At 34.4% G+C, this 14,797-nt stretch overlaps 1 protein-coding gene across 1 annotated transcript; it reads right to left on the bottom strand.

Annotated features, from left to right (window-relative positions):
* Positions 1–5,242: 5,242 nt before the first annotated feature.
* LOC133870556 (protein phosphatase 1 regulatory subunit INH3) lies at positions 5,243–5,572 on the bottom strand. Its single transcript, XM_062307718.1, has one exon. The coding sequence runs from the start codon at positions 5,570–5,572 to the stop codon at positions 5,243–5,245; it is 330 nt and encodes a 109-aa protein (XP_062163702.1).
* Between the last annotated feature and the right edge of the window lie 9,225 nt (positions 5,573–14,797).

Here is a 14,797-nt window from a genome sequence, read left to right as displayed (position 1 = left end):
TTGTTAAAAGAAAAAGAAAAAATCAATAATAGATTGGTAAAGCCAAATGAGCGTAGTAAAATAGTGGTGAGATAATGTTATAGATATAGTATTATTCATTCGTAAAATAGTTATGGGGTATTTTTTTAATATTTTTGAGAATTTATTAATTAGGCGCTAAACCTCCTCGGTTAATTTTGAGACAATAAAGCTTCTTTTTTATTTAAAAATCAAAACACATTATAATAAATATTTTAATTCCTAGAATACAATATGAATCATCTTAAATTCTCCAATTCATTTTCGATTTTTATGATTTCAAACAGACTTTTTCTTCTAGTTATAAAAATGAATTATGTAGTTTTAAATCACACCTAATAACAATTAATTTACCCATCTTATGCAGTGAAATCCAGTTTTTACTATAATCTTCTTACACATTCACCTGACAATATCTTGAAAAAATGGTCGGAGAACCAAGAAATATGACTGAGACATAGCTTATTAATTTAGAACATTATATGAGACAAAATGGTCACATGTAAATCTATTGTTGAAAAAGGCCAGACTTACTTAAAGTTGAGTTTGTTAAATGTAGTTAATTTAATCGCATTCATGGATAAAAGAGTAAGACAAATCAGATAAAATTTTTAGTGACTTTAGGACATCATTCATGCAAAGCAGTAAAAAAACCATCAGGGTGACTAAAACACATGCTTTTAACTTTACCCTGTGTTTACTTGAACATGCAGCACCCCCCTCCTGGGCCATTTGAGGGGAGCCGAAAAGCCATTTCTAGTCTAGATTTAATTAGAAGGTTTTTGTAATTTCTACATCCATCCCTCTAGGCATCATTGACAAATAAGGATTAGCATCAAGGACAGCTCTATTCCCAAAGATCACACACACCCACACACACTCTTCAACAAGATATAAACATACAACTAATTTGCATACAAGATAATAAAGAAGAGGCTAAAGACAAGATTCACGTAGAAATAGCCAAAGCCAACACCACACACACACACACACACAACTAATTTTCATACAAGATATAAAGAAGAGGCCAAAGAAAAGATTAATGTAGCACTAGCAAAGCCATATTAGGATCCTCTAGATTTTCTGAAGTTACTTCATTCTTAAAATCATAACATTAATTTTAATTAAATGGTAAGATTTTATCACTTCAACATAAAATTTAATTCGATACAATAAATTAAGAAAAAAATAATAATCTTTAAAGATGATAAATGCTGAAATGTCAAAATCCAAACCATTTAATTAGAAGTAATGATAATGATTTTAAGATCTCTACCGTAGAATTACCTAAGAAAATCTAGGGGATCCTACTCCGAGTAAGCCCCATCCCCACCCCACCGAATCATGACCCCCTATAGCCTCCCCCATGGCCACCAATTTTCCATTTACAAAATACTCCAAATCCATTCCAAGAGGGGCAACCAGGGTATGGGTCTTCATAAATTGGGTACAGTCGCATCTCTAATCCAGAGCACCAAAAACTATGTGAATGAGAACATAAACAAAAACATCAAGCTCTATTTGTAGCATCACCGCAGGAGTTACTTCTGACACAGTTTATAACAATCTACCAGAAGGTACCTCCTTATAACCTTCCTACGGCCGACATTTTAGTAATCTTGAGAATGGCCATCTTGCCTATGCGGAAAAGACAGACTCAACGTGCTAGAGGTATGTAATGATTCAAGGAAAACCGCTACCCTGAAAGGACTATTTCATTTGAAGCTTTCTTAGAATCATTTATAAAACTAAATTTCATCTAGAAAGTAAAAAATATGAAACTTAGCATTTATGAGCATCTTTATAAATCACTCACTCTATATTGGTTACTCATCTTCTCAGACCGGAGTGTTACAATCTCCGCCCACCTAAAACTCTGACGTCTTCATTAGGACCACGTCATACAGTGCTCCAGTACCACATAGCGTTACTAGATGGCTCTGATATAATTTGTAACGACCTAAGGAAAACCAGTAGCCCCATCTACGCTATCACCTTAAAAGGACAAGTCAATTTGAAACTTTATTAGAATCACTTATAAAGTCAAGTTTCACATAGTAAGCAAGTAATGTGGGACTAGCATTCATGAGTGTCTTTATAAGCCACCCACTTTATGTGAGCTACTTATCTTCTCAATGTGGGACCGGTGATATTACAAGGCATCCATTGCTTAAAATTACCTACATTTGAGCATGACTAATACGTATTTTCCAATTTTAGTTGACTCAACCAGTTTCATGCCTCAAAACCTTTTCACAACCCTTAAATATCAACCAGCAGATAAAATGACACATTAGGCAGCTGCTAAGTAGAAAGGGATCTAGAATACTACCCAACACCAATCCTAATTTCCTGGGATGACATAGAACCTATCAAATAATTATTTTTTTGAGTCTAGGTGAAACAGTGTAACGATTCAAGGAAAGCGTTAAATCATATCTACACTATTACTTCAAAATGACTAATTAAGTTACAATTAGAGCTCCCTAAAATTGCTTATAAAGCCCAGTATTACCTATTAAGGAACTAATGTGAGACTTAGCACTCATGAGCATCTTTATGATCCATCCACTCAATGTGGGCAATTTATCTTTCCAATGTGGGACTAACTTTCTGGGGTGTCAATCTCTCCTACTCAAATCTCTGACGTCCTCATCAAGGCCCACACCATGCAGTGCCTCAACACTACATGGGGTTGTTATGTTGTTTTGATACCATTTGTAAAAATTTAGGGAAAGTGTTAGGCACATCTGTACTATCACTCCAAAATGACTAGCCAAGTTACAATTGGAACTCCCTAAAATAGTTTCTAAAGCTCAATATCATCTAATAAGGAACCAATGTGAAACTTAGCACCCATGAACATCTTTATAATCTGTCACTAAATGTTGTTAATTCATTTTTCCAATGTGGAACTAACTTTCTGAAGTAACACAAACCATGTTGTAGAAGCCAAGAGGTGGCAAAACCACACATTTCAAACCTAAACAATCCAAAACTCGAATTTAAAGAATATTATATCAAACCACAATCTATCCAAACTCTGTTGTAGCAGCCATAAAACAGAGGCAATTGAGGACCAAAAGCACACCAAAGTATTTTAAAAAAATTGAACATGGTGAACTTGAAATTCTCAAGAGAATGCCCCAGCAAGGGACTCATAGTCCCCATGCATCTGATAAGCCTCCTAGCTCATCATAATTGGTGCACATGTCCACTTTGCCCTGTTACTGACAAATTCCCCATCAAATTTGCTTAAATTTTCAAAGTTCTGAGTATCACAAAATTAGTTGTGAACCACACATAAAGAGTATTGGAACAGAGAAATGCATTTTATACTGCAAAGGGCTCCAACTGAGTACTATGGGAACAATGATGAACCGCCCAAGTGCCTCAAATACTAAGATGCCCCCTATTCCAAATTATTTAACCATAAACTCTACATAGACTAACAGAGACCTGCAATCGAGTAACCAGCTTATCCAAATAGCTTTTTATAAATGCTATGCAGCTTAACCTTAAAAGCATTGACACTTTTAGACTAAATCTATCAAGAAAAGTTCTAATCAATGATCTTGCTAACTGCATCTTTGAACCCCAAATATTCAAACTCACTACTATTGAGATCAGTACCTAACCTATCTAACTTCCTAGATCTGCATAAATAGTGATCAATCAAAAAGCTGAATTATTTCATGATTTTCTCGCTCAAAAAAAAAAAAAAAAGAGAAGAAAGAAAGAGAACTAATGCCTCACATCTATCTAAGCTAACCACAGATCACTGGTAAAGGATAACAGATAGCTCAGAACTCATAAGCCCTTTAAAGTTTTAAGAGGACCCCTCAAACAATCGCACAAATACAGAATTTAACTTGCAGCAAATAACTTGAAAGCAATGGTTTCTAGGGAATATATCAACAGTAATGCATGCTTGTTACTGGTTTTACCTAGTAATAAGAGTTATAGACAACAAAAGCATAGACTAATTCAATAAGATCAAGAGTCAATACAACTGTCCCAACTTATATGAAGACAAGAAGTGTTACAAAGAAGAGCAAACTTTTTCTGCACAAACCAAATTCTCATCATGATTTTCTCCGTCACTATGTTCACTGTTGTGGTTGATTTCAGTGTTTGGAGCCACTGCTTCTAACAAAAGTAGTTCTCAGAACATAATCACCACCTGAGTTCTGCAAGGTTGAGGGGGGAACACTGCACAAATGTTTCCTTCAGACCATGTAAAAGCAACTGTGAAACTGGAAGCTAAAGCAAACACAACAAAACAACAGAAATGCGAGGATATACAGATACCAACTCACCCTCAAGGAAACAAAAATAAATTGCAATTAAGACAAATGCCACTACTCAGAAGAAGTTGAAGTCTGCCACGGAATAGACAGACTTTTGTCTCCTTCCTTTGAATATTTGCCACTCAGCTCACTCCAGCTTTATTTTTTATTTTTGATAAATAAATCAATCTCATGGGCGCAACCCAAGTACACAGTAAGTATACAAGAGAGACTCCAATTAGGGAGAGCTCACTCCGGCTTTATAACTTATATCCAAGCGTAGTATAAGTTTATTAGAACACTAGCAATCAAACCCAAACATTTTTAGTTTTAATTGATCACTTCAATTGTACATATAGACAAAAAAATTCATAACTATTGTAATATAATTTGTCAAAAAAAAAAAAAAAACATTTATGAGATCATGTCCAACCCTAGTCAACTTGACGGTCAGACCTCTAACACTTGAACCTCTCACTTTCTGGTTCTCCCAAAGGTCCGATTTTTCAAACACTACGTTACCACCCCATCAATCAAAGTTCTAATGGGATTGAGAATAAGTGTTTTTGAACATAACCGTTATCAAGAGTTGCTTTTGTACAGTTTCTATCAACCACAATCCAAAACAAAAACGCTTGGCTAGTTTATTCATAAGGCAAGAAACTTGAAAAAGGTAATGGAGTCTGATAATTCCTGATGTAAGAAAGCAATTGCATATCCTTCCTCAGATTCCTAGAACACGATACACTGGAACCAAACTAGAATATAATGTAAGAAATAAAACTAGAATCTAATGTAAGCAATAAAACTAGAATCTAAACCAAAAGTAGAATAACTTCACATTAAAATTGGATTAATTGATGAATGCCCCCAACCAATCCAAACCACAATTCGAATTCCAAAGATTGTAGGAAATCGTGGACTTACAAAAGCAATCAGTGATCCTTAGAACAAGAGGCGTCGTGGTTGTGATTGTGGTCGTGGTGGTCGTCGTCTTGATCGCTGTCGTCGTCTTCGAAGGGCTTCTCCTTGTGGAAGATGCAGCACTTCTTGGAGCTCTTCTTCTGCATGAACTCGTTGTCCACCGTGCCCTCCTTCCACGTCACCTTCTTCTTCCGGTTAAGCTTGAGGACTAGCGTCTCCTGTTGTTGCTGTTGTGGAGGCTGTTGAGAGGACGCCGACGCAGCGGGGTTCTCTAGGGTTACGGTGACGGTGGGGGACGAGGAGGCAATTGGTCCGGCCGTCACGCTCATGGGTCTCGCCATGGTGGAGTCGATGGGTTTGTGCTTGGGAAATTCGCGGAGAGGCCTTTTGAGAACAACGATGACGAGGGATTGAGGGAATATGCTGCTGGAAGCTTCGGGGTTCCAATGCTTTTTGTGTCGGAGTAAAGAAGCTATATTCCGTTTGGATTGATTTGCGATTTTAAAAAATGCGATTTAAAATAATAATTTTAAAATATATTATTTAAAAAAAATAATTTTTAAAAATGCAGTTAAGCGTTAGGTAAAATCGCAGTTTAGCTTTTAAAATCGTAAATTTACTTTTAAAATTCTGCTTTTTCAAAAAAGTATCATCTTATCTGCGATTTGAAAAAGCAGATTTTTTGCGTTTTCAAATCGCAATTTTTAAAAACGCAGTTTTCAAACGATTTATGTTTTGCGATTTGGTTTAAAATCGCACTTATTGTCTATGAAATCGCAATTTCAAACGTACTCTAAGTCTTCTTTGCTTAACTTTTAGAAATTTGTTTATCTCAAATTAAATAATTAAAATTTTATATGTCAATATTTATTATACTTCTTTGTTTTGGTGATAGTCGGCGCGAATGTGAATACAATTATTTATAATATTCACATCCGCATCCGCATCCACGTCCGCATTTGTAAATTGCAGATGTCACCTTTAGGTATTCGTCTTTGCATTATATTTTTTTCTAACCAAATTCGTGCGGCTATTATTGATTATCCGTATATTATGTAATGGGCCTTTCAAACATATTTTAGTCTTTTGAACTTTTTTTAGATCTCTATTAGAGCATATTTTAAACGATTTTGAAAATAATTTAAGCCGATTTTTAGTGTTTTGGCTTGTTTAATTATTATTTTTAAGCATTAATTGTTTAAAATATATTGATTTTACATTTTTTCTTTCTTTTTGTCCAAATGTTTTATGGTAAAGTAACACAACCAACAAAACCAATTTAAAAATAACTTATATCTAATCCAGAACGACGTCATAATGGTATTAAAGACCAAACAACGTCATTTTGGTGGATTTATTATATATATAAAAGGTGTGCAGATGCGGTTAATAAATACATAAAATCGCTATCTGCATTCGCATATAAGGATAGTAATTTTTGTTAACAGCATCTTCATATGAGAATAACAGATAGTTGCGGCTAACGAATGCGAGCGGTTAATATCTCACTGTATGTACACCCCTAGACTCCATAGCTTCGTGTGTGTGTGTGTGTTTTGTGAGTCCTTTTAAAGCTTGCAATTCCCTTGAATTTCCAATCCAAGCAGCATTTTGCTTATATATTTAAAATTACAGTTCAACCTTTAAAATTATACATTTTTTAAAAACACATTTCTTATGTATTGCGTAAAACCGTTAATTTTTTCATATTTTCATACTAACATTTTTTTCAAACGCACTAAAAAACCATTTTTTTCACAATTTTATTTAAAAAAATGTGTTTGGCCTACAAAATTGCATAGCCGAAGGCACTCAAAATCAAACTTGCTGAGGTAAAAATGTGTGCAGGCTCTTATGGCCCTTGCTCTGATGCCTGATTGGCCTGCTAATAAGAGCTTCTGATTTCATCTTTGTCTGTAGTTCAACTTTTGAATCCCTGAGCTTGTACATTTCAATGGTTCTGTGAGCCTAGCTACCAAAAGTGTTAAGGGCCTTTCCAGAGAGAGAGGGAGAGTTATTTTATTATTATTTGACTGCTCTGCTCATACCATTTCAACCATAACATCAGTATATATAACAATCCACAAGCAAAACCCACTTGTATAATATGATCCCTGTTATTGAGATGTATTTGGTTGGTATTATCCCCTTCGTTGATGGGTTGATGGGTCAACATCCATTTCCTGTCATCACCTGATACCATGCCACGCCACAATAAGATGCCTTTCCATTAATAGATCTGAGTTGCAGGTTTCATGGCAGAGTGATTTCATTTTGTTTCTTGTTAAGCTCTTAATTCCTGCAATATTACTTGTGGAGTTGTGGTTTAATTTGCTTGTTTCTCATGTCCTAGACCTTGTTTAGTTGATTGGAAAACTTATGATTAATCTTCTAATTAGTTCCATCCTTATTTATCTTACTAGCTTCTGTTAATAATAAAAGGTACAGAAGAGATGGAGAGAATTATTTTATTCCTAGACTGGTTAAATATTTAGATATCCATGACCAGCATTATTGAGGATTTTATATCTATATACATATAAATATATATATATATATATATATATATATATAGAGAGAGAGAGAGAGAGAGAGAGAGAGAGAGAGAGAGAGAGAGAGAGAGAGAGAGAGAGAGAGAGAGACTTTCAGGTAATGTACTCACGATCTCTCTCATTAAGAGGTGGATGCAAATATTTTATATTGTGCTCATCTACTACTACCTTTGTAGGTTATAATAATATGCCTTCTACCAATTATTCTTGTATGATACCAATGATTGGCTTTAAACCAAAAAAAATAAAATTGTTTCTTTTAAATAGAGAGGTGTTCATGGATTAGGTAAAATTGATTTTTAAGTATACAACTTTTGTGATAAATGATTTGATTATGGTAGATTAAGGGATTTGTTAACCCTAATCCAAATGATATGTTTGTATTTAAAATTATTCAAATCACATGTAAAGTTAGTTTTATAAATAGAGCATTGTACTCAAATCAAATATCAAAGAAAAATGTAGTTAATAAGGCTTTAACGTATGGATGCTTCACTGATCTCTTCAAATCTAAACGTTCAAATATATGAACCCCAAGTTGAAATAGAATGTAATGTTAAGAAACCTTGGGGTGGCAACTTCAGCATGCATAGAAGAAAATATTCTCCTTGTAGAAGCGTATGTGGATGAATACTATTACTGATCCAGTGCAAGGAAATGAGCAAACAAGGAAGACATATTGGACAAGAATTTGTGAGAACTACCATGCCAATAAGACCTTCGATACTAGACGTACTCAGATATCTCTAACAAATCAATGGTCAATAATTCAAAAAAGCATAAATAAGTTTTGTGAATTTTTGGCTCAGATTGAGTCAGCCCATCAAAATGGGTTGACTCAACAAGACAAGGTATAATTTCTATTAATTGTTGTGTCAACACATCAATCCACCAATAGTGATAGGGGTATAATTATATTCATATTTCTTAATTTTGCAGATTGCTCGAGCGAAAGAGTTGTTTCGAAAATTGAATAAAACTCCATTTCCATTTGAACATTGCTGGAATGTGTTGAAAACATGTCTGGAATGGAGTAGTGAAAAGGAAAAAAGCAAGAAAATGATCGTTTGCAACTGCATTTGTGCCTTCTACTCTACTCCGATAAATCTGTGGGAAGATAATATCTCTACCGATAACTTTGTAGATTTTGAGAGACCCCTAGGTAAGAAGGCCGCAAAATAGCGATCAAATAAACAAAAGAGCAAAGATAATGTTGATGATATTATTGTGGGGTTACTGAATGAGATAAATGAAAGAAGAAAGATAGCGATTTAGAGGAAACTTCAACTTATGGAATGAATGGATGCTCAAGAGAAAGAGAGGATTAATCTAGTTGAACAAAGTAAGGTTCAAGTAGGGGAGGACAAAATTATCCTTAATTGTCTGAAGTCCAAAGAGAATATATATATTCATATCTGACAAATCCTTGAAAGTCGAAGGAAGAAATAGTGTTTAACTTATCATGCTACTATTAAGATAATTTGTCTCTATCTTTTTATTAGACAATCGTCAAATGAAATTCTATATCATGCTTTGTTATTGGTGTTGAACAATTTTAAGCAATATTATGATGCTTATTAATCAGGTAGTAGCTACCCTTTGATTGCTTTAGAATTTTTATATAACATGTCATTTAGATAGCCATTGTCTATGATATGTTTTGATTAGATAATTGCTTGACAATATACACTGAATAAGGAGAAATTAAAATTGATATTTGACATATGATATTAAGCTTGAAAAAGTTGAAAAATGCAACAAGACAACTAATTTTGAAGATTGATCATGCAATTGCCACAAGTGCTTGATGAGATCCGATTGCAGCTGAGAATGAATTTGACAGTTTTTAATGCCCAGATTAAATGAACTTCACAAATTCAAGAGTATGTATGCGAGAAACTTGTATGTGGGGAGTTTCATTAATTTGTTCATATTTCAAGTCAATAGCATCATCAATATTTTGCTCGTCTTCAAAGATCATGTTACGTAGTACTATGCACACTTTCATAATGCCATTGAGCGTTTCACAATTCCAAGCACGTGTAGGTCCACACATGATTGTGAATGGTGCTTCAAGCACTCCAAATACATGTTCCACATCGTAAGGAGTAGTGATAGGCAGTGGCAAAACAGCCGGCCACTGCCCGTCACTTTTCATTTAAATAGAATTTTTTTAATTATAAAAGTCTGCTGGGGGACGGTAAAACGTCCCCCAAGTATCATTTCCCCATCGTAAAATATGCGTTCCATATCCATGAAGCCATTGCTTCCAAAATTATTGTGGGTTCACATAAATGACCACAAAATATACATTTCCACCAAGTTGGGCAATTCTTCCATTTTCGGTGCATGCAATCAATGCTCCCTAACATTTTTGACAAATCAAATATTTTGTCAACTTCTAGCAATTTAGCGACATTATTGTTGTTTCGTGACCTTAAGTACATGTCGGAGAAAATTGAAACCGCCGTTGCAACAAAATTTTCTAGAGACTATTGTGAAAAACATGACTTTGAAAAAATATATGACTGTTGGAAAACATGTCGGTTGAAAAAAATATGACTATTAGAAAAGATGAAATGTTTAAAAATTTATGTGTCGACAAGATTATAATAATAAATAGAATGAAAAAAATATTATTTAAAGAAAGCAAATAAAAGAATAGAGAATCAAATAAAGTGTGTATTAAAAAGTAATAGCTAAAATATAGAATAATTGTCTCTAAATAAACAAAGGAAAACTTAAAATTCTTCCAAAATTTGGTCGCTAAATGATATGTCACAATCACATGAGGTGATGACATATTATTCAAAATAATTGATCACATGATATTGTGACGCATTATTTGGAGACCAAATTTTAGAGAAAAAATTTGAAAAGTTTAGCATTTCTCTTTTAATAAAGGGAAAAATACACATAGACCCCTCAAACTACCACCTCATTGTCAATGTTCGCCCAAACTACCAATTTGGTCAATGTCCCCAAAACTACCAAAAAATGTCAATGTCCCCCTAATGATAAAAATATTCTTCATAAAATTATTAAAATAAAATAAAAACTAACAAAAAATATTAAAAAAATATAAAATAACAAAAATTCTAAGAAAAATAAATAAAAAATGGTTTTTATTTTGTTTTTTTTTAAAAAAAAAAAATCGTTCTTTCTTCTTTTTTTTAATTTTTTTTGTTTATTCTTTTTTTAAATTAAATTTTTAATTTTTTTTTTTCGAATTTATAAGGACATTTTTGTCTTATTCAAAAAAATTCAGGATTATTTTTGTCTTTTTGTTGGTCGGGATAATTGTACTTTTTCCTTTAATAAACTACTTTTGAAAACTCTTTTCCAAATTCCCTTATCTGAAAAGTCTTCCTAAAACCATGGGAAGAGTGAAGCTTTGTGCTTCCCTCTCTCTCTTCACCCCTTCTTTCTTCCCCCCTTCTCATTTTTCCCTCTACTAACGCCTCTTTGAAGGCTCTTATCCTGTTGGAGTTCTCTCTAGCTTAATTGTTATAAGTTTAAAAGAGTACTCGCAAGCGCACGAGTCGTTTGCAATATAGTGTGTGCAAGTGCGATGTCGAATCCACAGAAAAATTGTCAAAAATCGGTGTTTTGTTTTACTAACCTCATTTTAACCTAATTCCAAATGTTGAGGTTCAAACATGCAAAATAACACTAAGTTAAAGATGATGAAAAACAAAATATAAAAAGAATTAAGGCTTAAGAATCCACCAAACAAAATCCAACAACACACACTCTTGTTTTCTATTTAAATATTCAAAGAACACTTAAGCTTTGTATTGTCATTCAAGTACTTAAGCACATGTGTTATAACTATTTAATGAATCCAACTTAGATCACAAAGAGTACTTATTTGAAATCAAATCATTCATTGTACCTATTCAATGAACAAATCACAATGGATACCCTCTTTCAAATCGACAACTCTATGTACCCATTAGTTGCACATTAAAGCCCTTACACTTCAATAAACACACATTCATTCCAAAAGATAAAGCATTAAAATGAATGAAACTTGAATAACATATTAATAAAACATCAAATGTACAAATAGTGTAACAAGAGTGTGAGCGTTATCAATGGTAAGGCTTTATCATAAACCTCAGTTGAGGGTTTTAGCCTACCATGACTAAAAACACCACTAAAACTTGAAAAAATAACATGAACTTAAAGAGCTACAAAATGTAAAGAGTTTTTGAAACTAAGCTATTACAGAAGAGAAAATGGCCTAAACCTACTATTCATTGGTTTTCAAGGAAGGGATAGCTATGGCTTTATAGAGAAGCTCTAAGGTTTAAAGGTCAAGCAAAATGACTCTCCTACCCCTTTTTAGGGTCCCTTCTCTTGCAAGAGACAAGCCAAAGCACAATAGCTGCGTGAACCACTGCAAAGCCAGAGGGAGAAGTGCTTTTGTCATAAGGACATCGCTGATTGGAGTTCTGGTACGATTATGCATTTTTGCCAGTTCTGCAGTGTGCACTTGAGCTCACTCGGGCTTGGATGACTACTCTACAACGCTCCTGGTGCACTGATGGCTGCGGAGAGGCGAGTGTGCTTAAGCTCACTCGGCTAAAAGGCGCATCGTTGCGAGTTGATGGCATGCTGTGTGATGTGTCTTAAATTATACTCGCAAGTGCACGAATCGTTATGCAATATAGCGTATTGCAAGTGCGAGGTCGATCCCACAGAGAAATGGTCAAATATTGGTATCTTGCTTAATTAACTTTGTTTTAACCTAGTTCCAAAAGTTTGATGCTTGATTCAAGAAGAAAAGACTAAGGAAAAGAAAAGTGAAATATGCAAATTCAAAGAAACTAAGGTTAAGGAATCCACCAAACCAAATTCTACAACTCACACTCTTGGTTTCCACTTGAACATCCAAAGAACATTAAGCTTAGGGTGTTATTCAAGTCTCTTAACCATATCCCAAAGAACCATTAAATGAATCCAACACATTGACAAATCACAAAGAGTACCAATTGAAATCCAAACATCCAATGTATCATTCAATCACAATGGATATCTTCATTCAAACCGATAAAACAATGTATTAGCTTGGTTGAAACACATAAAATGTCCTCTATCCACCAATAATCACATTCATTCCAAAAGATAAAGCTTTAAATGAATGGAACTTGAACAACTAACAAGATATATCATTAAATGAGCAAGTGGTGCACCAAGATTGTGAGTGTCATCAATGGAAAGGTTTCATCCTCAACCCTAGTTGAGGTTACTACCCCTCCATGACTAAGAACACCACAAGAGCATGATGAACACCCATGGAAGTAAAAGAAGATTTACAAAGAGAAAATATATGAAAATAAACTACTGATTTAAACTACAAGAAGCACGAAATTAAACCTAATTACAGAATCTCTACTCTATTCTACCCTACTCTACATTATGCTACTCTTCTATCTACATCTACATCTACCATATCTACTTGCTCTTCAAAGGGAATGGCTAGGGCTTTTATAGAAGGAAGCCATGGCAAGAAATGACTCTTCCACCCTCTTTTAGTGCTCTTCTACAGCTGGAGACAATCACAAAACAAGGAATCCGTGTTTTTTGCAGCGGATTTTAAGGAGTGCTTTTTGACTTTCTGTTCTGGCGCACTCAGCTTTTTCTGGGTAAATTCGATCGATCGATTTTATTTCGATCGATCGACATCGGGAAAATATTCGATCGATCGACTTTTAAGTTGGATCGATCGACTTGTCAGGGTCTCCAAATTGGCTGAAACTTGTTGCGTTGGAAAGCTGACATCTTGAAATTCAATTTAGACCTAAGAAACTCCCAAAACGGATATCGTTTGGTCCTGTTATGATCAGTCTAAATGTAGTGGTCTGCTGCATCCGAATTTCCTTGTATTTTGCTTGAATTGTATCATTTCTCTCTTATTGTCCTACAAAATATAAAAACACTAAAACTAACCAAAGCATTAGAAAATAATAAAGCTAAAGGTTTAACTAATGTAAATTAAGGGGTCCAAATATACACTTTTTGGCACTCATCACTGTGGGCGAGTACGCTCGAGCCCAACAGAGCTGTGCTCAAGCCCATTGCCTTAGAATTTGAATTTTCAGTCTTTTGCCTCAAAACCTCAAATTTTCACTAAATGACCTATAAAATGCTAATGCATCAAAACTAATAAAATATATCAGAAAATAACAAAACTAAAGGCCTAACACATGCAAACTAAGGGGTCTAAATATATAATATTTAGCACTCATCACCTATATGTGTCTTCTTTGCAAGCACTTTATCAGGTTTTCTACACATCAATGCAGCTCTCATGGGTCTTCACCTTCCTCCACCGTGTTTTCTGCCAAGTTTGGTTTGGATCTTGAGTTGAAGTTTTCAAATCTAGATTTATGCTCGTCCTACAAATTTTGCACGACATGTGCCTCTTCATTGTGATTGCCGTCGTCTTCTGCCTCCGTCGACACCAACTGCGACCTCTCCGGACACCTACGCACATGAGCGTGGTCTTCACAAGCCGGTGTTGATGATTCCCAGCTCCAGCTCCTGCTCCTCCTCCCTACGGTTGCTGTGTTGTGTTTGTTTTACCACTTTTGTATTTCTGGGGTTTTTTTTTTTTTTTTTTTTTGATATCTTCTATGTGTTCCATGTAAATGTTACCCAACATGTGTTTGGGTAGGGTTTCACATAACTCTATTCACACCTTCAACCGCCTTAACTGACGGCATGGGTTATTGACATTCGTACCCATACTCAATAGGCCAGCGTCATTTATTTATTGCATTGCCTCCTGTTTTTTTTTTTTTTTTTTGGTGCTTGTATTTGGGTTGCTCAGCCCTTTTTTTTTTTCTTTTTTTTTTTTTAAAAAACTTTCAATTGTAATTTGACTAATTTCTCTTCATTTACCTTTTTTTTTTTTAAAAAAAAAAAAAAAAAAAAAAAAAAAAAAAAAAAAAAAACTCTCAAAGCCCGATTCAGTAGTCGGCCTATGGCTATACAGCCTATAATTGT

Source organism: Alnus glutinosa, chromosome 6, assembly GCF_958979055.1.
Source record: "Alnus glutinosa chromosome 6, dhAlnGlut1.1, whole genome shotgun sequence".
Classification (NCBI taxonomy): domain Eukaryota; kingdom Viridiplantae; phylum Streptophyta; class Magnoliopsida; order Fagales; family Betulaceae; genus Alnus; species Alnus glutinosa.
The sequence above is the reverse complement of the archived record's forward strand: the minus strand, read 5'-3'. Positions and strand labels throughout refer to the sequence as shown.

Excerpts from the sequence above, each read along its gene's own strand:
- LOC133870556 (XM_062307718.1), bottom strand. The coding sequence starts at position 5,572 with ATGGCGAGACCCATGAGCGTGACGGCCGGACCAATTGCCTCCTCGTCC.